The sequence below is a fragment of the Phyllostomus discolor genome, chromosome 2 (genome assembly GCF_004126475.2).
Source record: "Phyllostomus discolor isolate MPI-MPIP mPhyDis1 chromosome 2, mPhyDis1.pri.v3, whole genome shotgun sequence".
NCBI classification, from domain to species: domain Eukaryota; kingdom Metazoa; phylum Chordata; class Mammalia; order Chiroptera; family Phyllostomidae; genus Phyllostomus; species Phyllostomus discolor.
In genome coordinates, this window is record NC_040904.2 from 193,434,047 (window position 1) to 193,461,130 (window position 27,084).

Sequence of the window (27,084 nt, forward strand, 5' to 3'; positions counted from 1 at the left end):
AGAGAAGAAATAGTTTATATGATCAAAGACTGATAAGGAGCAGCATGTTTCAAAGTCAGTAACAAAATTTGTATAGTAGATGGTAAAGGCAACTGGGCTCTTTGTTAGGCACAGTAGGTCAAAGCTTGTTGAGGTCTGCTGCTTCTCCTTTTGTCTGTTTGATTTTTTAATACAGGAAAATGTTTTCAATTATCATTCTTCCAGGGACTGACTCTTCATCTGCAATCCAGTGATATCCTTAAGGTCAAAAACCTATTAGCTTAGTCCAGATTCACTTCCATAGAAGACCACTGAATTCTGAAACCGCTTCAGCATTTAAGGCAGGCATATCTAAGGGAAAACTTGCAGGCTCACAGTAAAATATCTATTTGAACCTGTCTAGTATCATTTAAATTCTATCTTCCGTTACCAACTATTCATGCAAAAGATGTAAGGAAAGCCATAAAATGTGCCATGGGGAAGTGGAAGGCAGAAGTAAGAGAGAAAAGGGGTTTAAAAGCCGATTAGCTGCTCTACAGTAAAACCCAGAGAAAGTGAGTACTTACAGGAATGTGGATTTTATCCCTCCAGGAATTCTATTTAGCCTGACAGTTTGGCCCACGAGGAATTAACCTTGACCGTAATTAGGCCCCTGAGAGCAATGATCTTTCCAGAAAATGTTCAAAGACCTCAACTTTGTTTAGACACCTGGCATGGGAGGAACTTCCTGTTTGCTCAGAGAAGCAGCATAAAGCTTAGTTGCTCTGAGGAATGCTTGGTCCGAGACCAGCAGCAGGGATTCGGGTGTGATACGGTCTGGCTTCCTCCAGCCCCTTCTCCCTGCAGCATGGGGAAGAACAAACTCCATCCAAGTCTTACTCTTCTCCTTCTGGTCTTCCTGCCTACAAATGCCTCAGTCTCTGGACAACCGTAAGTTTCCCATAGAGCATAAACTTAAAGACTCCTTTCCTTAGTTTTTTTTCTGCCTTGAATTGAAATATTCTGCAGAGTAACCACTTATATAACTGTTTTACATTTTTAAGAGTTAAGAAAAAGAATCTTTTCCTTTATTTCAGATTCCCCATTATATCATTCATCTTCTCTATGAAACTGCCATCTTCTTACATCTAAGGTCTCTTCCAACTGAGATTTCATAAATCTGATTTACTCATTCTTTACTTATTCTTAACCATTTTTCTTAAATTCTCTGGATCTCTAAATTATCTGGGGGATATACTAAGACTTTCTAATGGGCATTAAAAATGGATACTTTTAAAAGAATCAATTTTCAGATTCTCACATTCATACTGATCTGCTTGAGACCATGGTATTTACCCTTTCTTACTTCCCCTGTCTTAATTGCCCATCTTCCACTTTATAAGAGAAAGAAAAACCCCTCTCTTGATCAGATGTTACCATGGAGCATTGTCTGGAGTATAAATATCTTTTTTAAGTATATTTTATTGATTATGCTATTACAGTTTTCCCAACTCTCCCCCCTTTATCCCCCCTCCACCCTGCACGCCCCAACCCTCCAGCACCCCCTCCTTAGTTCATGTCCATGGGTTGTACATATAAGTTCTTTGAATTCTGTTTCCTATACCATTCTTGACCTCTCCCCATCTATTTAATGCCTACCAATTATGCTTCTTCTTCCCTATACCTTTTCCCCACTATTCCTCCCTTCCCCCTCCCCACTGAAATCCCTCCCTGTGATGTCCATTTCTCTGATTCTGTTCCTGTTCTAGTTGTTTGCTTAGTTTTTGTTTTTGTTGTTTTACTTTCTTTTATTTTTTTAGGTTCATTTGTTCATAGTTGTGAATTTGTTGTCATTCTACTGTTCATATTTTTTATCTTCCTTTTCTTAGATAAGTCCCTTTAACATTTCATACAGTAATGGCTTGATGATGATGATGACCTCCTTTAACTTGACCTTATCCTGCAGTTTACCCGCCCTTCCATTCTAAATGATAGTTTTGCTGCATAGAGTATTCTTGGATGTAGGTCCTTGCCTTTCATGACTTCAAATACTTCTTTCCAGCCCCTCCTGATCTGTAAGGTTTCTTTTGAGAAATCAGCTGATAACCTTATGGGAACACCTTTGTAGGTAACTCTTTCCTTTCCTCTTGCTGCTTTTAAGATTCTCTCTTTGTCTTTAATCTTGGTAACTTAATGATGATGTGCCTTGGCATGTTCCTCTTTGGGTCCAACTTCTTTGGAACTCTCTGGGCTTCCTGGACTTCCTGAAAGTCTATTTCCTTTGCCAGATTGGGAAAGATTTCCTTCATTATTTGTTCAAATAAGTTTTCAATTTTTTGCTATTGTTCTTCTCCTTCTGGCACCTCTATAATTCAGATATTGGAATGTTTCAGGTTGTCCCAGAGGTCTGTAAGACTCTCTTCACTTTTTTGCATTCTTGTTTCTTCTTTCCATTCCAATTGGATGTTTGTTTCTTTCTTTTGTTCCAAATTGTTGATTTGAGTCCTTGTTTCCTTCCTGTCACTGTTGGTTCCCTGAATACCTTGCTTTATTTCATTTTGGGTATTTTTTATTTGTTCTTTCATTTTTTGACCAAGCTCAATCAGTTCTGTGAGCATTTTGATTACCAGGGCTTTAAATTCTCCAACAGATATTTTGGCTATACCCTCCTCACTTAGCTCTCTTTCTGAGGTTTTGCTCTGTTCTTTCATTTTGGCCCTATTTCTTTGTTTGGGGCTCCTGGTAAGTTGTAAGAGGGTGGGGCCTTAGGTATTCATGCAGACAGGGCAAACCTCCTTGCTGTGCTCTGGCATTGCCTGTTGGGGAGGGGCGGGAGAGGGAACAATGTGACTCCCCTGCTGGGCTCTAGCCCCACTTTCCACCAGACTGTCATGTGAGACTGGGAGTTTCTCCCACCGAGGCAACTGCCATAGTCCACAGCCACCTCTGAGTCTTAGTTTCCCCTTAAGTCATCCCCACCCGCACAGCCTGCCACATGCTGCAGCCCCCCGCCCCCACGGTCCACCGCCTCACCGAGGGTCTCTCCATTGGCTGATTTACCAGTCTGGATGTTCTTTTTGACTGTTTCTTTAATTTCATTGTTGGAATTCCATGCAGTTTGATTTTCTGGCACTTCTGGTTGCTTATTGATTTTAGATTGGTTGTTATCCTTTTGGTTGTGCAAGGGAGCAAAGGGTTTCTACCTACGCTTACATCTTGGCCAGAATTCCTGGAGTATAATATCTTTAGGATGCCAAAGAAAGGAATAATTTAAAATACTGATGTTGATATTGATGTTGAGAAAACAATGAATTCTAAGAACAAGGCAGAAAATCCTTTTGCAAATCATGTAGTGACAAATTATTTTGTTTCAACAAAATTGCAGGAAGATCTAAAGAAAATACCAGCTAATAGCTGATTAGAAACAATTCTTGATAATAGAGCACTGGGTGATTTCTGGCACATTAATTACAAATTACAAAAATTAATAATAATGATATATTATTGTTTCATTTGTCACTTACTTTTATGTGAATAATTTTTCATGGCAGTTACATCTATACAATCAAAAATATAATAATGGACCTTGTTTAATTCTTGCAATAGGAAATAGCCACCCATTGATATATAAAAAAGTGCGCCCTGGCTGGCGTAGCTCAGTGGATTGAGCGCGGGCTGGGAACCAAAGTGTCCCAGGTTCGATTCCCAACCAGGGTACATTCTTGGGTTGCAGGCCATAACCCCCAGCAACCTCACATTGATGTTTCTCTCAATCTCTCTATCTACCCCCCTTCCCTCTCTAAAAATAAATAAATAAAGTATTTAAAAAAAAAAAAGTGCATCATTCATTTAAAGATGTGCTTCAAAAGCATTTTGATTTTGTATCTAATGCATATGTATTATAATTTGAAATATATTTATTTTGTTTTGGTAAGTTGTATATGAATAAGACTTTTGAAAATAACTGAAACCAGAAGAAAATGTTCAACATTTGTAACTTTATGGTCACATTAAAATTTTTTAAAGATTTTATTTATTTATTTTTAGAGAGAGGGGAAGGGAGGGAGAAAGAGAGGGACGGAAACATCAGTTGGATGCCTCTCACATGCCCCCAACTGGGGACCTGGCCTCTAACCTAGGCATGTGCCCTGACCAGGAATTGAACTTTCAACCCTTTGGTTCACAGCCTAACACTCAATCCACTGAGCCACATGAACCATGGTTATCATCACATTAAATTTAAAAGAAGAGTTAAAGTTAAATTTATATACCTTCATAGATGGAGAATAGATGACAGCTGGGGGGGCAGTGGGGAGGTTAGGGTGTAGAGGGATTGAGCAAAAAGGAAGAAGGACTTATGGACAACAGTGTGGTGATAGCCAGAGGGAAGGGAGTTAGAGGGATGCAGAAGATAGCAAAGGGGGAATAAATGGGGATGAGAAGCAACTTCACTTTGGGCAATGGGTGCATGATTCAGTGGCAGATGTTTTGTTGAATTCTACACTTGAAACCTGCATGGTTTTGTTAACCAATATCACCCCAATAAACTCAATAAAAAATGTTTGAAAACTACAGGGTCAATAAAGGTATATATAAGGGTATTGGAAATGTTTCCACTTTACTGACTAGTTACCAAGACCCAAAATTCAATCACTAGAAGACTATTTCTGAGTGGAGTCATTGTCTAGCCAGGAATTAAAAAGCAAATATTTAAAATGCAAACATTCAGGGTTAGGTAACACACTAAGATTTCATTAGTTGTTTACCACAACTGAGACTTTAAACCAATGACTCACTTGCCTTAAGTCTCAGATTCCACATCTGTAAAGTGGAAAGTAAATGCTTTCCATGCCATTTGCTCAGATTTGTTGAATATATGTATATGTATATATATACACACACAGGTATGATATAGATTAAATATATAGATATTCAATGAAAGTTCTATAAATTGATTTTCTCGGTGTCTCACCTGAGAGTTTACATGCTCTCTACAGCAATCTTAATGTAAAATAGATTTATAACATACTACATATAATTAGCATACTTTTAATTTGAATTCAGGTACTTACATTTTAGAGTTTCTTTTTTTCTTTTTATTTTTTCTTTTAAATATTTTTATTGACTATACTGTTACAGTTGTCCCATTCCCCCCCCCCTTTATTCCCCTCTACCCTGCACACACCTTCCCACTCGAATTCCCTGCCCCCTTGGTTTATGTCCATGAGTCATACACATAAGTTCTTTAGCTTCTCCATTTCCTATACTAGGAAAGTTTATTTTGGAGTTTCTTAAAGTAACCTCCCCCTGTCTATTTTATACCTACCATTTATGCTTCTTATTCCCTGTACCTTTTCCCCTATTCTCCCTGCTCCAGCTCCCTGACAATAACCCTCCACATGATCTCCATTTCTGATTCTGTTCCTGTTCTAGTTGTTTGCCTTCTTTGTTTGTTTTGTTTTGGTTTTTAGGTTCAGTCGTTGATAGTTGTAGTTTGTTTTCATTGTACTGTTCATATTTTTATCTTCTTCTTTTTCTTAGATAAGTCCCTTTAACATTTCATATAATAATGGCTTGGTGATAATGACCTCCTGTAACTTGACCTTATCTGGGAAGCATTTTATCTACCCTTTCATTCTAAATGCTAGCTTTGCTGGACAGAGTAATCTTGGAAGTAAGTAGGTCCTTGCCTTTCATGACTTGGAACACTACTTCTTTCCAGCCTTTTCTTGACTGTAAGGTTTCTTTTGAGAAATCACCTGATGGTCTTATGAGAACTCTTTTGTAGGTAACTGTCTCCTTTTCTCTTGCTGCTTTTAAGATTCTCTTCTTATCTTTCATCTTGGATAATGTGATTATGATGTGCCTTGGTGTGTGCTTTCTTGGGTCCAGCTTCTTTGGGACTCTGAGCTTCCTGGACTTTGTGGAAGTCTATTTCCTTTGCCAGATTGGGGAAGTTCTTCTTCATTATTTTTCCAAATAAGTTTCCAATTTGTTGCTCTTCTTCTTCTCCTTCTGGCACCTCTATGATTCAGTTATTGGAACACTTAAAGTTGTCCTGGAGTTTCCTAAGCCTCTCCTTCTTTTTTTGAGTTCTCGTTTCTTCATTCTGTTCTGGTTGAATGTTTCTTTCTTCCTTCTGGTCCAAACCGTTAGCTTGAGTCCTGGTTTCCTTCTCTTCATTGTTGGTTCCCTGTGCGTTTTCCTTTATTTCACTTTTCATAGCCTTCACTTCCTCTATTTTATGGCCATACTCAACCAATTCTGTCAGCATTCTGATTACCAGCGTTTTGAACTCTGCTTCTGATAGGTTGGCTATCTCTTCATCACTTAGTTGTATTTTTTCTGGGGCTTTGATCTGTTCTCTCATTTGGGCCATATGTTTTTTGTCTCCACATGCTTGTTACATAGTAAGGGGTGGAGCCTTAGGTATTCACCAGGGCAAGGCAACCCACATCTCTGTGTTGTGGCTCTGTGTTGGGGAGGGGTCCAAGAGGGAACAATGCCACTTGCTCAGCTCTTTGCTGGATTTTAGTCACTTGCTCTGCTACCCACAAGCATATTGGGCCCTTCTGGTGTTGATTCCCAGGTGAGTGGCTTTGTGTATGTTCTGTAACCCTGTGGGTCTCTCCAACAAACTCTCCTATGAGGCTGGGAGTTTCTCCTGCTGCTGCAACACCCACAGGTTATTTCAGAGGTTTTGAGGCTTTATTTCCCCACACTGGAATCCTGGGTTGCTTGGTCTGTCTTGCCCCTCAGTTGTTCCTCCTCATTTATCCACATACAAATGTGGGACTGCTCACTCCAGCCAGCCACCACCCACCCCAGTCTTCCAGCTGCCACCTTACCAGGAGTCCTCTCTGCCAGGCTGCCCATCTCACCCCTCCTACTAGTTTAGATGAATGTTTCTTCTTTACCTCCTTGTTTGTCAGACTTCCATACAGTTCAATTTTCTGGAAGTTCTGGTTGTTTTTTGTTGTCAAATTTGTTGTTGTCCTGCTTTTGGTTGTGCAAGGAGGCACAGTATATCTACCTATGCTTCCATCTTGGCTGTAAGTTCATTTTGGGGTTTCTTAAAGTAAGGTAAACCTGCAGATTTTAATCTGTTTAAGTCTCACTTCAAGCAAAGTGCTGCTATGGCACTGGTGATGACAGAGGAATAATTTTCATACACAATATTCAACAGCAAAGATTAATTTCATGCTTATCAATATATCTTCTCTTGGTATGGAACTAATGATAGTATGAATAATTTTTATAGAAAATAGTGCTTCTGATAACAGTGCCTCTCTTTGTACACTCTCCTCTAACTGGACTTCCCATTTCCAGGCAGTATATGGTGCTGGTGCCCTCTCTGCTCCACACTGAGACCCCTGAGAAGGGCTGTCTCCTTCTGAGCCACCTGAATGAGACAGTGACTGTAAGTGCTTCCTTGGAGTCTCTCAGAGGGAACAGGAGCCTCTTCACGGACCTGGTGGCAGAGAAGGACTTATTCCACTGTGTCTCCTTCACGGTGAGTATGACTGTTTGACTTAATATACTTGGTTCTATTGGTCGGGGCCAAAGGGATCCAGAATTCAGTCAAGATAAGGCTTTAAAGGCTGGCAAGGACTTTGGAAAGAAATCTAAATGTAGTAGAAATTAAAAGGGAATGCAGCAATTTTGAACCGTGGGAGGCAAATATTTATAAGCATATTAAGAATTAACTTAATGATCAAAAATATTCCTATTAGCTTGGGGGAAAAAAAGCAGTATGCCCCAGACAAAGGGAAAATGTGACCTCTTCTTAAAATCAAATGCAAAAATAAAGCAAACAAGGCCAATACACAACATAAGCCCCCAGTAGTGGGCTGACAGGAAGATATTACCCCATATTCTTTCTAAGAGTGAAAGTTGTAGAAATTACCATAAGCAAATATCCAATAGCTCTTCAGTATTGTCCATATGTAAAATGCTTATAACCTATAACAATAAAATAGTGTGTTTTTCTTTCTCATAACCTTAAAATGCTCCTGTGATGCCCTTTTGGTACATAAAAAAAAAAACTTGGCAAAGTTCAGTGTATAATTGAATCCAGACTGTACTGACTGATCCATAAGATGATGTGATTCTCGTTGACCTTTCTTACTGATGTGTTTTCCTCCATCTTGTGTTCTGTCTCCCTACTGGTACAATGACAGAAGTAATTCCTACCCATACCAATTTTTCATGATAAGAATTAGGGAGTGAAGTTAAGTAAAAGAGGCAAGATCTCCAGGGAGGAGTGGAACAGGGATGGGGGAGGAAACATGGAAGACTGAATGAACTCTTGGGATCTCTTCTGTATTTCAGGTCCCAAGGTCTTCATCCTCTGAAGAGGTTATGTTTCTCACTGTCCAAGTGAAAGGAGCAACCCAAGAATTCAGGAGACGGACCACAGTGATGGTTAAAAACCAAGACAGCCTGGTCTTTGTCCAGACAGACAAACCCATCTACAAACCCGGGCAGACAGGTACAAAGAAGCCTACAGTCAGGGCAACTCCAAAGAGGAAAGATCCTCCCCTACATATTCCCCAGTCTAAATCCCTATAATTCTGGCTCCTTAATAACTTTTCTTACCAACCAATAAGCCTGGTTTAAGATTTTTGGGACTGATGGAAAATATTTCTGTTTCAGTAAAGTTTCGTGTCATCTCATTGGATGAAGATTTTCACCCCCTGAATGAGTTGGTGAGTCTCCTAATATCTACCCGGAATCATTATTATCTGTGTCACCTGGCGGGAAGCCTGTTTTTGGTGTTGGGGGAGGACCAGGGAAAGAAAGAGTCTGGTGTCAATAACAGTAATTTCTGGCATTACAATAATGTAAGATCCTTATTTTATTTTTTTTGAATTTTGTTATCCTTTATTATTAATATTGTTGTTGTTGTTGTTGTTGTTGTTGTTGTTTCAGCTATTGCAGTTGTTCCCACTTTCCTCCCCTTTCCCTCTCTCACCCAAACCTACCCTCATTCCACCCCCAGCCAATCCCCACATTGTTGTCCATGTCCGTGGGTTGTGCATAAAGGTTCTTTGGTTAACCCTTTCACCATCTTTCACCCCTTCCCCCAACCCTTTCCCTCAGCTGTCAGTCCATTCTATGTATCTAAGCTTCTTTTACTATCTTGTTTATTAGTTTATTGTATTCAGCAGATTCCACATAAAAGTGAGATCATGTGGTATTTTTCTTTCACTGATTGGCTTAATTCACTTAGCATAATTTTCTCCAAGTCCATCCATGCTGTTGCAAAATGTGAGAGTTATATCTGTTTTACTGCTGCATGGTGTTCCATTGTGTAGATGTATTACAGCTTTCTTATCCACTTATGCACTGATGGGTGCTTAGGCTGTTTCCAAATCTTGACTATAGTAAATAGCACTGGTATACACACACACACACACACACACACACACGCACACTCATTATGCATATATTCATATATATATACATATATATAATTTTATTGGTGTTTTGGGAATGTAAGAGCCTTATGTTAAACAGTAACTGCAGTCAAGAGAACAGTGAAGTCTTCTGCCTTTGTACTGATACTCAGGTAATTGTCACCCACTTAAGCTTATTCTTTAGAAAGTTATCAATTAAGTAAATTAGAGAGATGTATTAGACAACATACACCTAAATCCTCAAATAAATTAAATTCAAATAACTCCTCAAAGATGTAGAATTTTGCCAAACATACCTACCAAAACCTCTTTTAGAAAGGAAGATGAATGAAATCAATGTTCTTCCTTAAGATTAACACTTGCTATTTATGATGAAAAAGAGCTATTTTAATTTTAATGAAAATATCAAACCAAAGTCTTAATTTGTTCCCCCAAATCTATTCTTCCACATTCTTCTATCTCAAAAAGTGGCCATTTTTTTTCTTCAGTCCCTAAGGCAAAAAGTTGTGGCATAATCCCACTTCATCAGAAAATCATGTTAGCTTAAAATGTGTCCAGACTACTTCTTTCCGTCTTCATGCTACAACCTCTTCCTGGCCAACATCACCTCTAAATAAGCCTTGAAACTGGTCTAGGTTTTTACTTTTGCTTCTCTATTTAGCATTAAACGCCTCATCCATTATTCTATCAGCTTAACCCTACTTTATTTTTATATCCCAATCCTTACAACTACCTGATATTTATAGATATAGACATAGATAAAGATGTAGATATAGATTTAAAATATATAGACATATCAAATACATGTCAACCATATATCTCAAATATATATATAAAATATAAATCTCAACTATATGTATACATATATGCATGTATGTGTGTGTTTCTTATGTATGGATTCCTTATTGGAAGGTAAGCTCTAGGGAAGTACATACAGTGTTCTTTTGTGCATTGCTATTGTTCCCAGAACTGAGAATGATACACAGCTCATGGTAGGCACTTAATAAATATTACTTTTTAGTAATGAATAACCACTGATAGTGGAGGAGCTACTTCCATCCCCCATTATTCTTAGAACTACCCATCTTAATACTCAGGTCTGACCATGATTACTTATAGTTCCATTAGCATTTTATTTCTCAGCCTATAAAAGTTCGGGGCAAAAGAGTGTTCTTCACTGGGATGGTATACACATTTAAGTAATGTCAGTAAACCCCACTCCTGATGAATGTAGCCAATTAAATTCTTACCATTATTTATTAAATGCTTATGATGATTAATTAAAAGGTCTGTAAAAACCGATCATTTTTGTGTGTTTTATATAAAACTGTCATGCTTATAAATCAAAGATGAGAATATTCATGAACAATTCTAAACTGCTTTCTTTCTCTTTCATCTTTCAGATTCCACTAGTATACATTAAGGTAAGCAAAATGAAACATTCCATAATTACATGTAAAGTAATCAATTTAGGGAAAATGTTCTTATCTGAGAGATTCTTACCATGCCCCAGAAACTTGTCATTAAGGGAGAAGCCTTCAAACTCATAGAGCTCAGATGGTTCTAGCTCATCTCCCCTTTTCTCTCATTATCACCACCCCATTTTCCTCTCTGAGTAACATAGGAGTTTTCATAGATTTCTTATATTGTCGCTAATGCTCTGAGCCCCTTTGTAAGTTTCAATTACATTATCTATAGAACCCTAAAGGAAATCGCATCGCACAATGGCAGAATCTCAAGTTAGAGAGTGGCCTCAAGCAACTGACCATTCCCCTCTCATCAGAGCCATTTCAGGGCTCCTACAAGGTGGTGGTACAGAAGGAATCAGGAGGAATAACAGAGCACCCCTTCACCGTGGAGGAATTTGGTATGGATTGTGGAAAGTCATGGAACATTTTTCTTCATATTTAAATTTCCAGGGTGTAGAATTTGAGCTTATTTGGAGTCTTTTCATTTCCCCTGAGTAAGATTGGGCTTGGAGTAGAACCAATTACATACCAAACTCCAGTGAGGACAATGATTAGTGAATAGGACGTCCTATAACTTAATTATTTGTACAGCAATTTTTCATCTCAAAAATGTATATTCTCCCTGTTTTAGTGGAATTTTCCCTAGTTCATTAAGGTTGCAGTGATCTGTCATAGTCCTTCAAGCAGTCTCCATTTGAAGGGAAGATAGAAATATTAGAGAAGAGAGTTGCCTGTTCAGTGGCCTAAAATACTATTAGGGAATTACTACAGGTAACATGAAAATACTGAAAATACTAATTCCCCAAAATTTGAAAACTAATTTCAAACTTCCTTTATCTCTAATCAACAGTGCTTCCTAAGTTTGAAGTGCAAGTAAGAATGCCAAGGATAATCACTATTTTAGAAGAAGTGGTGGATGTGTCAGTGTGTGGCATGTGAGTTTATGCTTTTTTAATCTTTGGAGGGGAATTATCTTTAAAAGACTCACCATTTGGCTAGTTTCTCTAGGAAAAGTGGCAGCACAAATCCTTTAAATAAATGAGAGAATCCCATCTCTAGAACTTTCCTCTATTATTGTTTTCCTATTTTTCCTTCTGATTTTCTTTCCTAGTCCTACCAGCATTATTACAACTCATGGCACAGGCAACTGTTCCTGGAGAAACTATGCTGCTAGGGTTCTGGAAGTAACAGAGCTGTATGCGTGCATGCACATGCACACGCATACCCAAATAGGATGGTATCAAAGGGTAGTGGCTTTCCTTTGGCTCTATTGGATTATAGAGGAAATTCAGTCACTAACAATATTTACCTGACCCTACACACATGGTACAAAAATAACTTAGATTCAGAATTTGTTGAGGTAAACATACCAAAATCTCATCTAACTCATCAGTCTACCTAAGGCATGTTACATACCTCTCTCAATATGGTCCTTTCCAACTTTGAAAATTTGTGTTCCCAGGAGCTTATGCTCCTATCTCCAGTAGCCCAGCAGTAGCATGAGCAAAAAGAGCAGACAGTGATATAGCCAGTCCTGCTTATGTAATCCAACTGTAATTCACTATTCAACTGGGTCCCTGCCCTAGCACTGTCTCAGAGTAATGGCCACCAAGGTCCTGGTGCTACATACCTTGTGAGCCAGTGCTTTTACAAAGAGAACTATAGCTGAAATTTTAAATAGGAGCAACAAATACTTTGGAAAACACAGCAATTATCAATGATATATTTAGGGCACAATCCCATTTTTTTGTAAAATGTAAGCAAGTAAAATCCTGTGTAAACTGAAATGGGTACACATGGGGAAAGGATGATAAAAGGAGAGACGCCATCATATTAATAGTTTGTATTCCTAGATAGAATTGAGGGTGTTTGTTCCTTCCCTCTGTTTTGTCTTATTGGTGTTGGTTTTTCTTGTAAGAGTGGGTGGTAGTACAAAAGGTAGTGTTTAAAGATAAAACTGAAAAGTAAAAATTAAGAAAAAATGTTTTAAAAAGACTGAAGAATTCTAGAAGAAAAAGTTCATTCCTTACCTGTGCTCAACACTGTTTGAGCCCTGCAGAGGGAAAGTACAGGAAGTAAATATACTGTAGCTAAAAGAGGAAACATAAATACATGGAAAATGTGTATGTTCAATGTTTGTTTTGATTAATTTGACAATGTCTTATGACAGATACACGTATGGGAAACCAGTCCCAGGACATGTGACTGTGAGCGTGTGCAGAAAGTATAGTCATTCTTCCAGCTGCTATGGTGGAGAGTCACAGGCTGTCTGTGAGAAATTCAGTCAAAAGGTAGGTGGAAAATGCTTCTAGAAACTACTAACACCTAAGGTGCTGTCAGTAAGCAGCGAGTTACAACATGGTGCTAATTCAGGAAGACAGCGATTTATAAAAGAATTTTATGCTAGCTATAATTGTTTTAAAAATAGGTGAATTACCACGATAGGAATAATTTATTTCTTACAATTTTCCATTGTGGGTGCTCTTGGTGCACCAACCACACAGAAAGGTGGAAGCTGAGCTAACTCCAATACCTGGCATCCAAGCCATCTTTGGCATCCACTTGTATGAAGGAAGGAGAAAAAAAACATGTACCTCTTAACCACCTTCGCTGGGGAGAGTGTCAGTTTTACTCTATGAGCAAGAACTTGTCATGTGGCCTCACATAGGTGCCAGAAAGGTAGGAAACACAGTCCCCAAATGGGTTGTCACTTTCCAGCCATCACTGTCCACAGTGGAAGCAGAGCCAGACTTTGATGAAGGGCTAGCTGCCTGTTATAGTAAGATTACCCCAAAATTTTTAGGACATTTCTAGCACGTTCACTCAAAAACTAAGAAATATACCTGTCGATTATAAACTAGATACTGTTGTGAAATGTGATGATAACCAGTCCCTAGAGAATAAATACTGTGTTCTTATAGGAAATACCTAGGTTCTGTTTATGGCCAAACCACCCTGAACACACCTGATCTCATTGGAAATACCTAGGTTCTGTTGATCCCCACCAAAATCCCATCAGATTAACTGACCACCAATCTGTCTACTATTATGGTATGGTATTTGATTTTACCCTCTCCTAGCTAAACAACGAGGGCTGCTTCTCCCAGCAAGTAAAAACCAAGGCCTTCCAGTTGAAGAGGGAAGGGTATAACATGGCACTTGAAGTGGAAGCCAAGATCAGAGAAGAAGGAACAGGTTTGTGTCCCAAGTGGGTATGGGGGGAAAGACAATGGGCACTGAGTCATTCTCTTCACCAATGTACAAACTGAAAGGAGAGAGGGAGTATAAGAAGTTCAGGGAGATCATCCTTCCAAACTTTTTTTCTCCTTTTTTTTTTCAGACGTGGAGTTTACTGGAAAAGGGACCAGTGAAATAACAAGAATCATATCCAAACTCTCATTTGTGAAAGTGGACCCACACTTTAGACAAGGGATCCCCTTCTTTGGACAGGTGGAATATTTTTCAGTTCACAAATCAACCTGTGTAGCCATCACTTAATAAGCACAACATATTTGCTAAAACCATACCTCTTTATTGTTACCTGTTGATTAATATAAGCAAAGGTATAAAACCACATAAAAATGAGTCTGCTCCTCTGTAAATTTGTATATGATATCCATGAAGTCATTCTAGAGTACTATCAAAATTAGAAAGTTTTTTTTTCACTTTTGGAAAAGCATTGTATGATATCACTGAATGTCCTTTCCATGATTTACCAGGCAATCTTATAATTTTATGATATTTTCTCACAAGAATCTCAAAATTCATGGTGGCCACATACATTATCTTATAACACTAACTTCACATGGAAGGGAGGGGGTTGGTGGTTTTAATTTTTACTTTAAGGCATACAATATTCTACCACATCTGGTATTCCTTTCATAGATATTATATTTATAGTACTTTTTATGATAGCAAGTACTTTTACAAAACACAGTACACACAAGGGTAAAATGTTGTTATTTAAGGTACTGAGCTTTAAAAAATATAAATTTTCTCACAGATCTACAAAAAATCTTCTATTGTTATTTTTCTATTATAAACATGTGCAATGGACCTTTCTGACTCTAAAGTCTGAGGTAATGGTTGCATGTATCTCAGTGTATAATTACTGTGTATCATATTCTTAATGGAAATGCTATAAGACTTCAGTGGTGGAAAGTGTAAAAGACAGAGGGACTAGACTCAACAAATGAGTGGTAGAGTACATTTTAGAATGTTTTGATAATGTTATGACAGCAAACCAAAGTCAGAAACTTTGGTCACATCCTAAAATGAGAGTGTATTCCATGTTTTTAAATTTCTCAGAGGTACATGGTATACTTTTGATAATGTATTCCTGTTAAATAACTATTCCATTAGTCATAAAACTCATCAAAAGAGGAAAAAGTCAGAACTTTGTGCTTATCCTTATCTTTGTGCATGCAGCCAACAGTTCAGTGACAAACTAAGGTTTTGTTAATCAGTTACAAACACTGATCCCAGTCTGCTGCTCTGCTTCTTTCTACTGTGAAAAGTATCTTATCCTGAAAAAGAATCACAATCTTTACCATTTAAACTTCATCTGCTGAGTTTAATACTAGCAGTAATGCGACTTTAAGTTTTTTTGGTTTTCTTCCAAGTTTTGTTTTTTTTTTAAATATAGTTTATTGATTATGCTATTACAGTTGTTTCATTTCCCCCCCCTTCACTCCCCTCCACCCTGCACAACTTCTCCCACCCACATTCCCCCCCTTTAGTTCATATCCATGTGTCATATTTATAAGTTCTTTAGCTTCTACATTTCCCATACTATTCTTACCCTCCCCCTGTCTATTTTTTACCTACCATCTATGCTACTTATTCTCTGTACCTTTCTCCCTCTCTCCTCCCACTCCCCTGTTGTTAATCCTCCATGTGATCTCCATTTCTGTGATTCTGTTCCTGTTCTAGCTGTTTGCTTAGTTTGCTTTTGTTTTAGGTGTGGTTGTTACTTTGAGTTTGATGTGTTTTTTTTAATGTTTATATTTTTTATCTTCTTTTTCTTAGATAAGTCCCTTTAACATTTCATACAATAAGGGCTTGGTGATGATGAACTCCTTTAACTTGGCCTTATCTGAGAAGTACTTTATCTGCCCTTCCATTCTAAATGAAAGCTTTGCTGAGTAGAGCAATCTGAGATGTAGGTTCTTGCCTCTCATGACTTGGAATACTTGCCAGCCCCTTCTTGCCTATAAAGTCTCTTCTGAGAAATCAGCTGACAGTCTGATGGGAACTCCTTTGTAGGTAACTGTCCCCTTATGTCTTATTGCTTCTAGGATTCTCTCCTTCATTTTAATCTTGGGTAGTGTAATTATGATGTGCTTTGGTGTGTTCCTCCTTGGGTCCACCTTCTTTGGGAATCTCTGAGCTTTCTGGACTTCCTGAAAGTCTATTTCCTTAGCCAGATTGGGGAAGTCCTCCTTCATTATTTGTTCAAATAACTTTTCCACTTGTTGCTCTTCCTCTTCTCCTTCTGGTACCCCTATAATTTGGATGTTGGAACATTTAAAGATGTCCTGGAGGTTCCTAAGCCTCTCCTCATTTTTTTTTTTTTGAATTCTTATTTCTTCATTCTTTTCTGTTTGGTTGTTTCTTTCTTCCTTCTGGTCTACTCCATTGATTTGAGTCCCAGTTTTCTTCCCATCACTATTGGTTCCCTGTACATTTTCCTTCATTTCACTTAGTGTAGCCTTCATATTTTCATCTAATTTGTGACCAAATTCAACCAGTTTTGTGAGCATCCTGATCACCAGTGCTTTGAACTGTGCATCTGCTAGGTTGGCTATCTCTTAGTCGCTTAGTTGTATTTTTTCTGGAGCTTTGTTCTGTTCTTTCATTTGGGCCATTTTTGTTTGTTTGTTTGTTTGTTTTGACAGGCCTGTTACATAGTGAGGGGCAGAGCCTTAGGTGTTCACCAGGGCGGGGCAACCCAGTGTCTGGGTTGTGACGCTATATGTGGGGCAGGGTCTGAGAGGGAACACTAGCACTTGCTCACTCTCTGCTGGATTTCAGTCACTTCCACCACTTCCCACAAGCAAACTGGGCTCTTCTGGTGCTGATTCCTGTGTGGGTGGGTTTGTGTACATTCTAGGACCCTGTGGATCTCTCCAATGAACTCTCCTGTGAGGCTGGGAGTTTCTCTTGCTGCCTCAATCCCACAGGTGTTTTCAATCGGTGTTTTGAGGCTTTATTTCCCTGCGCTGGGACCCTGGGTTGCTCAGTCTGCCTTGCTCCCCAGTTTTACCCAGTTTATCTGTGAAGAAATGTGGGAGTGCCAGGTCCACCAGCCACCTTGTGTGCTGCACCCCTCCACAACCACTGCCTTGATGGGTCCCCTCACTGCCACTTTGCTGTGAGCACTCTCCACCTGGCTGCCAGACTCCACCTCTCCTACCAGTCTGTATGAATGTTTCTTCTTTAACTCCTTGGTTGTTGGACTTCCATAGAGTTCAATTTTCTGTCAGTACTGGTTGTTTTTTATTTCTAAATTTTTGTTGTTCTTATTTTAGTTGTGCAAGGAGGCACAGTGTGTCTACCTATGCCTCCATCTTGGCCAAAAGTCTGGTTTGGTTTGGTTTTTTTACTTTAAGTTTTTATTAATACCATGTGCTTCTCAATTTTACATTTTTCCCATGGGAAATGCCTCATGAAATCTGCCTTACTTCCAAAAGATTGAAAATCTGTGTTGAGAAGCAGATATCATACATAAAACAATTAGAAATTCACACCAAACTAGTTGCTTACTTGTGCACTTATTATACTTTAGGACACTAGTCCTCAGGAAGTTAGTTGTCTGCCACACAATAAGAGGGGCTCAATTAAATCTGTCTAATGGATTAAAATTTTTAATTACTTTATGACTCCTGTGCTCTGTGACTCCTCAAGAAAAATATATGATACACAGCATTTCCAAAATATCCACAGAATACATTTTTCAGTACACCCTATTGTGATTCTCATCACTCACTACCTTTTTACACTGCTTTATTTTTTAATTTTTTAATTATAGTTTATATTCAATATTACTTTAGTAATATTTTAGTAATATATTACTAATACATTCAGTAATGTATTAGTTTCAGATGTATAGTTTTACAGAGCAGTCTCCCTGATATTTCAAGTATCCACCTGGCCCCATACAACACTGCTTTATTTTTCTTCTTAAGACTGATTACTACTAAATAAGAGTATACCGTTTATGTGTTTATTTAATATCTGTCTCTTACTAACCATAAGCTCTATGGTGGAAGGAACTTTGTTTACTGCGATAGTCTCAATGCTTGGAACCATGTTCAACATGTAGGATGCACTCAATAAATATTTCTAATAAAATGGATTTGGTGCCTGTTGGGGATTAGCCACATAACTGATGCATAGCTTTTAATCTTCAGGTGCGCCTAGTGAATGGGAAAGGCGTCCCCATACCAAATGAACTCATCTTCATCACAGCAAATGCTGCTAACTATTACTCCAATGCCACCACTGATGAGCATGGCCTGGTGCAGTTCTCCATCAACACCAACAACATTAAGGATTCCTCCCTCTCTATCAGGGTAAGCTTGTAAAGAAGTTACCAAAAACATGAAGTAACCTTGGGGAATGTTTGCAACATAAAAGTGATGAAATTCCCAAGTTGTGTCTAGCCCTATGGAGAGAAAAGAAAAAAAACTCTGAAAACTAGAAACCAAGTCAAGATCAACTTTGAAAAAGTTTATTTAAAAGGAGGCAGTATAGTTTTGTGTTTAGAAGTGTGAGTTCTTCTTGTGTACTATTGCTGGGAATATAAAGTGATGCAAATACTATGGAAAACAGTATGCCAGTTCTTCAAAATTAAAAATAGAACAACCATATGATCCAGCAACCCCACTTCTGGGAAGATAGCTAAAAGAATTGAGAGTAGGGCCTCAACGACATATCTGCACACCCATGTTCATAGCAGCACTGTTCACAATAGCCATGGAGTGAAAGCAACTCAAATATCTGAACAGATTAATGGATAAATAAAATGTGGTATATACATGTAATGGAAGAGTATTCAGCCTTAGGAATGAAGTCCTGTCACATGCTATAACATGGATGAATTCTGATAATATGTTAAATGAAATGTTCAGTCACAAAAAAACAAATAGTGTATGATTCCACTTACATGAAGTATCTAAAGCTGTCAAAGTCATAGAAATAGAACGTAAAATGGTGGCTACCTGGTGCTGAAAAGAAGGAAAAATGAGGAATTGTTGTTTAATGGCTATAGAGTTTTAGTTTTACAAAATGAAAAATTCTGAAAATCTGTTGCACACTACTTAACACTGCCAAACTGTAGACTTAAAATGGTTAAAATGATAATTTTATGTTGTGTGTTTCTTACCACAACTTTTTTAAAGATATAGGTTCCAGAATCAAATAAATTAGGTTAAAATCCTGACTCAACTCTTTTTAGGAGCAAATAACTAAAAACCTCCATACTTCAGTCTCTTATCTGTAAAATGAGTGCAATATTAGTACCAGTTAAAGACAGTACATGTTAAAGCACCTGGTAAGCCCCCTTTAACTGCTAAGTATTATTACTGTAAAAGCCCATTTTTAACATCATTAGCATTTAGTTTTAATTATATATACTCCATAAATTATTGTTCTTACATTATTTTTGCCCTGCTATTCTAATTTTCTCCAGACTCTCTCCTTACCCGTACAATCTGTTTTGTATACTATATAATCCTCTATTAACCAATGGAGATATAGACATGCATTTATTGATATATGACTGCACAATAGATATTACACAAAATAGTGATAAAAAAAACCCCTGCCTCTTAGAATTTTTCATATAAATATAAAAAATAATAATATACTTTATTCATCTTTAAATAGTAGGCATAAAAGCCTATACTTCTAACAGCTGAAAATTAAATAATTACTCATTAATTCCATCAAGGAGTATCTTGAATACCTTCTATGTGCTAGGTACTGGGATAGTCCTGGGAAATGAAAATGTTATTTCTAAATGATCGCTCTTTTTGATGAGCATTTATATCGCTAGAACATACATTGATGTACAAACGATGTAGTTTGTTGACACAGGAATTCACTCATGCCACTTGGGAAGTGAAGATGAAGGTAGGGGAAGCCTGAAAAAAAACTAGTGAACAATTTTATGTGGAGAAAAATTGAAATACAACCCAAATAGTGCCTACAAAGCTTAAGAACCCAGAATCACAGGAAGCATTAAAAGAATCAGCCTAAGACAGCTCAGGAGAAGTGGACTTCCGCCAACTCACCAGCTCAACTCTTGAACCAGAATACAGCAAGTATTCTCAGACTTCTCAGGATGCAATATTACCTTTACTCATAATACCTATTTGAAACTCATCACAAATGAGGCACTGATTTTCTGAAATGCAATTCTTCAGTTTTTGGAGATTATTTAGTCTCCTCAAAGAGGTTTCATAGCTCCAGTGTCTATAGTAAAGTGGCCAGAGAAATGTCAAGCAAGCTAATTGGAGCAAAGGTTGTCTTCTTTTATGCTCTTCAAAACTATGGTACCAACCCAAGGAGCCTCTTCAGTGTAAAGGCACAAACCATGCCTGAAATACAGATAAACAAACAGGGGAAGGGGCTTTCTCTGTCCCTTTTTACAGTGAGTGAGAGATTCCTAGGTACTAGTTTAGGCAGTACAGTCAACTAATGCAGTTTTGTGAGAACATCGATTCCCTATGAGATGTAACCTATAAAGTAATATTGTTTTTCTAATTTATTAGGTCAAACACAAGGATGAGAGCCCCTGTTATAGTTACCAATGGCTGTCAGGAGAATACGAAGAAGCTCATCACACTGCTCATCTTGTATTCTCTCCAAGCAAGAGCTTTGTCCACCTTAATCCCCTGTCTCGTGAACTGCCCTGTGGCCAAACTCAGACCATCCAAGCACATTATGTTCTGAATGGACAGGCTCTGCAGGAGCTAAAGGAGCTTTCATTCTATTACCTGGTGAGAAGAAGGCCATTGCATTGGCTCATCTGTAAACAAACACCCTCTGTGGAGCAAGGATTTTTGAAGTTCTTTAGAATGTCTGTTTTTCTTTAGAAAGTTTGACTTCTTTTAGGCCTACTTAATGCCAGCAGGGGTGCAAGAAAACAAGCATATTACATGTAGGGCAAGACTTGAGATAAGAAGCTTTTCATTGCCTTTTTTTCCTTTTTTTTTTCTTTTTTCTTTTTTTTTTTTTTTTCAGATAATGGCAAAGGGAGGCATTGTCCGAACTGGGACTCACATACTGCCTGTGGAGCAAGGAGACAGTGAGTATTTCCATAACTCCACATTCCCTCCCTACTCTGACACATTCAACCTTATGTTCCAGAAATACCAGGAATAGTTTAAAATAAAGAGAGAAATTTTCCACCTAACACCGGTAAAGAAGTTGAGAGGAGAAAGCAATATTTCTTTTTTTCACCCAATATTTTTTCCTTCAGTGTATTCTGTTCACATTATTTAAAATGTAGATGTAGTGTTTTTATAATCCATGCTAATCCAAATTTTCAAGCTAAAAATATTCATGGACCATCTTCACAAAATGACATTTCAAAATCGTTTTAATCATTGAAGAGAAGGTAAAATTTTGTAGTGCCTTCTGTAACTAGGTGTTGTGCAGATTGATTTATATTTGTATATCATTTTTCCTTTTTAAAGATAGTTATGACTCATGAAGAGTTTGACTGAATTGGACTCCCCTCATGAATAAATATGGAACAATATAAATCTCTGATGGTTTCTTCTATTCTAAGAAAGTCTAAAATACCACTTACTAGAAAACTGTCAGTGAATTACTCTTTTCTTGCTTTTTCATAGCAACACAAAAGTGTCATGATTAGACTTACAAAGTTTAATACAACCTCTGAAGAATCTATGTAGACTCAGCAAATAACTTCCAAAGAAGCAGTGTTCTTCTTGAGAAGAATATTATGTTCATAGAGGACTGGAGAGGATATAAGGATAAATACAATGTGTTAAACTTTTAATATTATAACTCACAACCTCAGGGTCTATTTCCCTTTTCTAATGTGAGGTCTAGATCAAATAGTAGCCAAGAAGGACTTCAATAAGGCATTTTCCCCTAAAACTAGAGTTCTTAGGGGCAGTCATCTATTTGTTACATATCGTTTTTTATATCTATTACACATACTACTAGAAACAACTATTAACTACACCAGGTTCCTAAGATGGCTTTGTGTACTAGAAACTTTCATGTTTTCCCTGGGGAGACATCTAACCCGTAGTCACTTCCTCATTGTCTCTGTGCTCCAGTGAAAGGCCACTTTTCTGTGTCATTCCCTGTGGAATCAGACATTGCTCCAGTTGCCCGATTGCTCATCTATGCCATTTTACCTGATGGGGAAGTGGTTGGGGATTCTGCGAAATACGAGGTTGAAAATTGTCTGGCCAACAAGGTGGGTGCTTCATACCATAAATTTTTTAACATTAAACTAGAAGTTACTATCATAATTAATTATTTTCTTCATTTGAGCATGGGGACCAAAGGAGTTAAGTGAACTTTGCAAAGGATTTCAGCAAGGTAATGGCAGTCACTCGAAGAAACCATGTCACTTGACTCCTAGTGCAAAATTCTCATGCATTATCTCTTCCCATATGATATGACTCAGAGTACCTTGTTCCCTTTTTCTATGATGAAATGTTGGGAAATATGTAAGTAAGTTTTTAAGACTCCTAAAGAGCCAAAAGAAAAATACAAGAGCATCTAGACTAGAACCATTTGCTTTCTACCTTGTAGTTAATGAACACTTCACCATGTATCAAAAGTAAACATGACATCTCAATTAATAAGTTATAAAAATAATTAGATATCATTATAATGGCTCCACTTATTCTTGGAAAAAAATCAAAATGAAGTAGAAGGGACAAAAAGCGGCAGGTCTCACACAGTACTCACCCCCGTGAAGTCAGTGATTATGCATCGGATGTGAGCAGCACGCAGAATATGCTGGTGCCTACAGGATTAGGTCAGGAAATTTGTTTTTCTGGTCTTTCTCTTTAATCTCACAGGTGGATTTGAGCTTCAGCCCAGCACAAAGTCTTCCTGCCTCACACGCCCACCTGCGCGTCACAGCTTCTCCTCAGTCTCTCTGTGCCCTCCGCGCAGTGGACCAGAGCGTGCTGCTCATGAAGCCTGAGGCTGAGTTGTCCCCATCCTCGGTGAGTTCCCTCAGCCTCGGGTCAGGAAGGGGAGGTAAGGGTCTCCAAGCAAGAAGAATTGCCTTTCTGAGTAGGACAGGATCTGTTACAATTATATTTACTTACGAGTGAATAGTTTTGAGCTCTCTCATGTGCACTTTGAATTATATCAAATTCAAATTGAAATACTGGAGAATACAAGATGGACACAATTTCTGAAGGAAGATGTTGTATTGTCTCTGATGAGTAAAAATTAAGAAAAATGAATTACTATATGATAAATGACATTAATAAATGAATTATTTTAACATTGGGTTAACAAGAAATAGCAAAAGGGTATGCTGGAGTGGAACAATAAGAAACTGTTAACAACGTGTTCTAATAGTCACTTGCTCATATCTTCAAATGTTCACTCTGACACCAGTTGAAATAGCCTTTTACTGATGTCTTTTACCATCAAAATTTTACAAACAGAAATTTATATTTTTACTTTCCTAAAAGGAAAACCTATAAGAATGATTGCTTTTCAGTCCTTCCAGTGGAATTTAATTGAAAGTATTAGAATATGTTTTTGTCATTTTTATTATATTTTTCCATTACCATTTATTCCCCTCATACCCCCGTCCCCACCCCCGGCAATCTAGAATACCTCTAAAGAAAGAATTAAGTACATTTTAACAGTGGGAGTAAGAGGATATATGGAAAAATAACACTGATGTTTTGTGTTTGTATAATAAAATTTTACAGTCCTCAGAATTTTTTTTTAATTATAATAACCCCAGGGGGTAAAAAAAGGCAGAAAATCCTATTAACGTGTTAATAATTAAGCAAAAACTACAAGTATTTAGTAGTAGACCTGGGTTACCACACTAGTTCCTCTCGGCCCTTGATAGTGTTTTACTAATGAAACACTTTGCTCCAAATAGCATAAGCCATTCATTCAACACATTTGTTTAGTGCCCACTGTGTCCTAGGTGTGCCTACTTTGTGTTGAAGTTCTGGGTATCTAGCAGTGAACTACTGGAAAGACAAAAATCCATGCTCCTGTGGAACTAACATTTTCATAGATTAGAAAGACAATAATTATATAGTATGCTCCGGATAAAAATCAGCAGTGAAGGAAGATCTAGAATAGTAAGAGGCAGCTGCCTTTGAGAAGACATCTAATTTCATTACATTACTCACTTTGCTAATCTGTTCTTATCAATCAGTTTCATACTTCTATGAATATACTGCAGTACCCCTGTCAGCATTTGTATGTCTGTCTTACTGTTCCTTTCTCAATGAATTTAAAAATATCATTTCCAATATTTTGCAGTTAAAGTTTTATGTATTTGTGAAGATCTGGAGTATTTTGTTCCTATGAATAATACCTAAGAAAATACTGTCCTGTTTATATGTTTAACATGGCTATATGTTTATTCATGTACCTGTTTAGAAAGTGTCCAGTAACTTTGTCACATATACACTGAGTCAGTTGCTAACCTCAAGGTAGAGACAAAACTATCATATCATTCTATCATTAAAGCTTTGTACAGCCCTGGCTGGAGTAGCTCAGTGGATTGAGTGGGGGCTGCGAACCAAAGTGTCGCAGGTTCGATTCCCAGTCAGGGTACATGCCTGGGATGCAGGCCATGGCCCCCAGCAACTGCACATTGATGTTTCTCTTTCTCTCTTTCTCCTCCCTTCCCTCTCTAAAAATAAATAAATAAAAATTTTTAAAAAAAGCTTTATACAATGTCTCCTAATGAAGTTTTATTTTATTCTAGTATGTAGTCTAAGGTTTGTCTCTGAACTATGTGGCAAAGTATTATGATCCTGGCTTAGATGGAAATATTTTAGTGTTTTTTCCTTAAAATTGTTAAACATTTTCAAGATCATCTTCTCTATAAAATATGTAAGCAATGGAGACACTCTAGGACTGATGGTAATTATTCTTTTTTTTACCCTTACACTTGAAAGAAATAAACCACAAATAAGTGTGTCCTTTTGTCCTTTGCATTTGTACAGGTTTATAACCTGCTACCAGTAAAGGACCTCACTGGTTTCCCTGGGAGTTTGAATCAGCAGGAGGAAGACAGTGGAGACTGTGTCAGCCATAATGTCTATGTCAATGGAATTGTCTATTCCCCAGTGTCCAACACAAATGAAAAAGATATGTACAGCTTCCTGCAGGTAAGTTCCTTATATTGCAGATGGGGGTGGGAGGTTCTTAGGGTTTACAAAATATTATATATTTTTTAATTATTTATTTTAATGCCTTCATATTAGAGTTGAGAGTAATGGGACATAGAGAGGTCAAGTGACTTGTCCAAGGTCACTAAGAATAGCAGATCTACTAACAGCAAAGAGCCAGTACTGCGACTTTTGGGGCTATTAATCAAGTTTCCTTATATTTACTTATATATATATCACATCTAGAAAATAATTACTGAAGTGTTTTTTAAAAAGAACGAAATTACCTCTATAAATATATCAATGTCCCTTCTATAGATCTGAACATCAAGAGCTTAATATGAAACTAATTGGACTGTTTATTGATTTCAATTTTTAAAAGTATGTGCCTATATATTTTTTTAAATATTTATGTACTGAGTAAGTGATCATTTTCTTCACAGGATATGGGCTTAAAGGTATTTACCAACTCAAAGATTCATAAACCCAAAGTATGCTTACGCCATCCAGTCTATTCAATGATGAGTTCTCCAAGATTATTATCTTATGCAGGTAAAATAATAGTTAATAATATATTGTCTAATATATTGAAACAAATAAAAGAATTTTTAAGATAAAATGTGATAAAATTGACCAAAACAAATCTTGTGTTTAGATATATTAAGGTATTGCTCAAAGTCACATAGCAACATAAACCCCAAAGTTCTGACTGTGTCAGGGGAGCAAACTTAAGTCAGATTGTGAACAGTGTTAGAACACAGGGAAAGTTAATTCTGATTGAGGAATCAGGAAAGCCAGTCATGAAGAATCTGTATCTAGTAAATAAAGATATGTGGACTCGAAAAAGGAAGAGATAGTTTTAGGCATATGATCTATGTAAACAGAAACAGAATGTTCAAAAGTCAAGACTACATTCTACTTCCAGGCAAGAGGGAGGTGTAGGTAGACACTCTTCACCTCCTCACTCAACCACAGAAAGAATTACTACTAGATCTCAAAACAAATAACACCTAGAACCATCAGAAAATCAAGCTGTGTAAAAATCTGACGTCCAAAGATTTAAAGAAGCAACATTCATTCAGAAGGGTAGGAGGGATGGAGTCACAGAGATAGGCAGAGAGGTGTAGAGATGCATTGTGTGCTGTGGAGAAGTAGCAGAAGTGGCAGAACAGATGGTCCCACATTCACATATGGTGGATAAAAATTGGGAGGCACTGGATACCTGGGCTGTGCAGTCTGGCCTTGGGAGTGCACAGTCCCAGCTCCAGGCCAGACCACACAGCCTAGGAAGCCAGTGCCAGGAAGATAAACCCTCATAATTTCTGGCCGTAAAAACCAGAGTGGATTGGGATGGTGGAAGAAACTGCAGAATTTTCAAGAAACTCTAAAGAGCCCACATGGACTTAGAATAAATGCAAACCCACTCACTCTGGAATTCAGCACCAGAGCAACAGCTGGGGAACAAACACAGAGAACTGCCAAATTGAGAATACAAAGAAACATGGCACAAATGAAAGAACAGAACAAAACTCCAGAGAAAGAACTAAATAAAATGGAGATAAGCAACTTATCAGATGCAGAATTCAAAACACTGGTGGTCAGGATGCTCAAAGAACTCACTGTACAGCAACAACAGCAACAACATAAATGAGGAAGTAAAGTTTACGCTAAGTGAAATAAAGAAAAATCTACAAGGAACCAACAGAGGAGGGAGGAAGCTGAGAATCAAATCAATGATTTGAAACACAAGGAAAAAAAAATAAGCATTCACCCAGAAGAGCAAAAAGAAAGAAGAATTTTTTAAAAATGAGGATAGTATAAGGATGCCCTAGGACATCTCCTTAAGGACCAACATCTGAA

General features: G+C 37.7%; 1 protein-coding gene across 2 annotated transcripts in view; it reads left to right on the forward strand.

The window, feature by feature from the left end:
• Nucleotides 1-732: 732 nt before the first annotated feature.
• LOC114513021 (alpha-2-macroglobulin) overlaps nt 733-27,084 on the forward strand; it is a 47,131-nt gene continuing 20,779 nt past the window's right edge. The window contains exons 1-17 of one of the 2 annotated variants that reach the window (XM_036019367.1): nt 733-909; nt 7,288-7,471; nt 8,290-8,449; nt 8,614-8,666; nt 10,781-10,801; nt 11,076-11,244; nt 11,697-11,781; nt 13,017-13,137; nt 13,927-14,041; nt 14,187-14,296; nt 18,259-18,420; nt 20,623-20,850; nt 21,095-21,158; nt 22,165-22,307; nt 22,921-23,070; nt 25,060-25,224; nt 25,668-25,776. In XM_036019367.1, coding sequence (XP_035875260.1) covers nt 827-909; nt 7,288-7,471; nt 8,290-8,449; nt 8,614-8,666; nt 10,781-10,801; nt 11,076-11,244; nt 11,697-11,781; nt 13,017-13,137; nt 13,927-14,041; nt 14,187-14,296; nt 18,259-18,420; nt 20,623-20,850; nt 21,095-21,158; nt 22,165-22,307; nt 22,921-23,070; nt 25,060-25,224; nt 25,668-25,776 — 2,122 coding nt within the window. In that variant the 5' untranslated portion in view covers nt 733-826. The remainder of the gene's footprint in view (nt 910-7,287; nt 7,472-8,289; nt 8,450-8,613; nt 8,667-10,780; nt 10,802-11,075; nt 11,245-11,696; nt 11,782-13,016; nt 13,138-13,926; nt 14,042-14,186; nt 14,297-18,258; nt 18,421-20,622; nt 20,851-21,094; nt 21,159-22,164; nt 22,308-22,920; nt 23,071-25,059; nt 25,225-25,667; nt 25,777-27,084) is intronic. The other variant, XM_028532128.2, reaches the window with a different exon arrangement.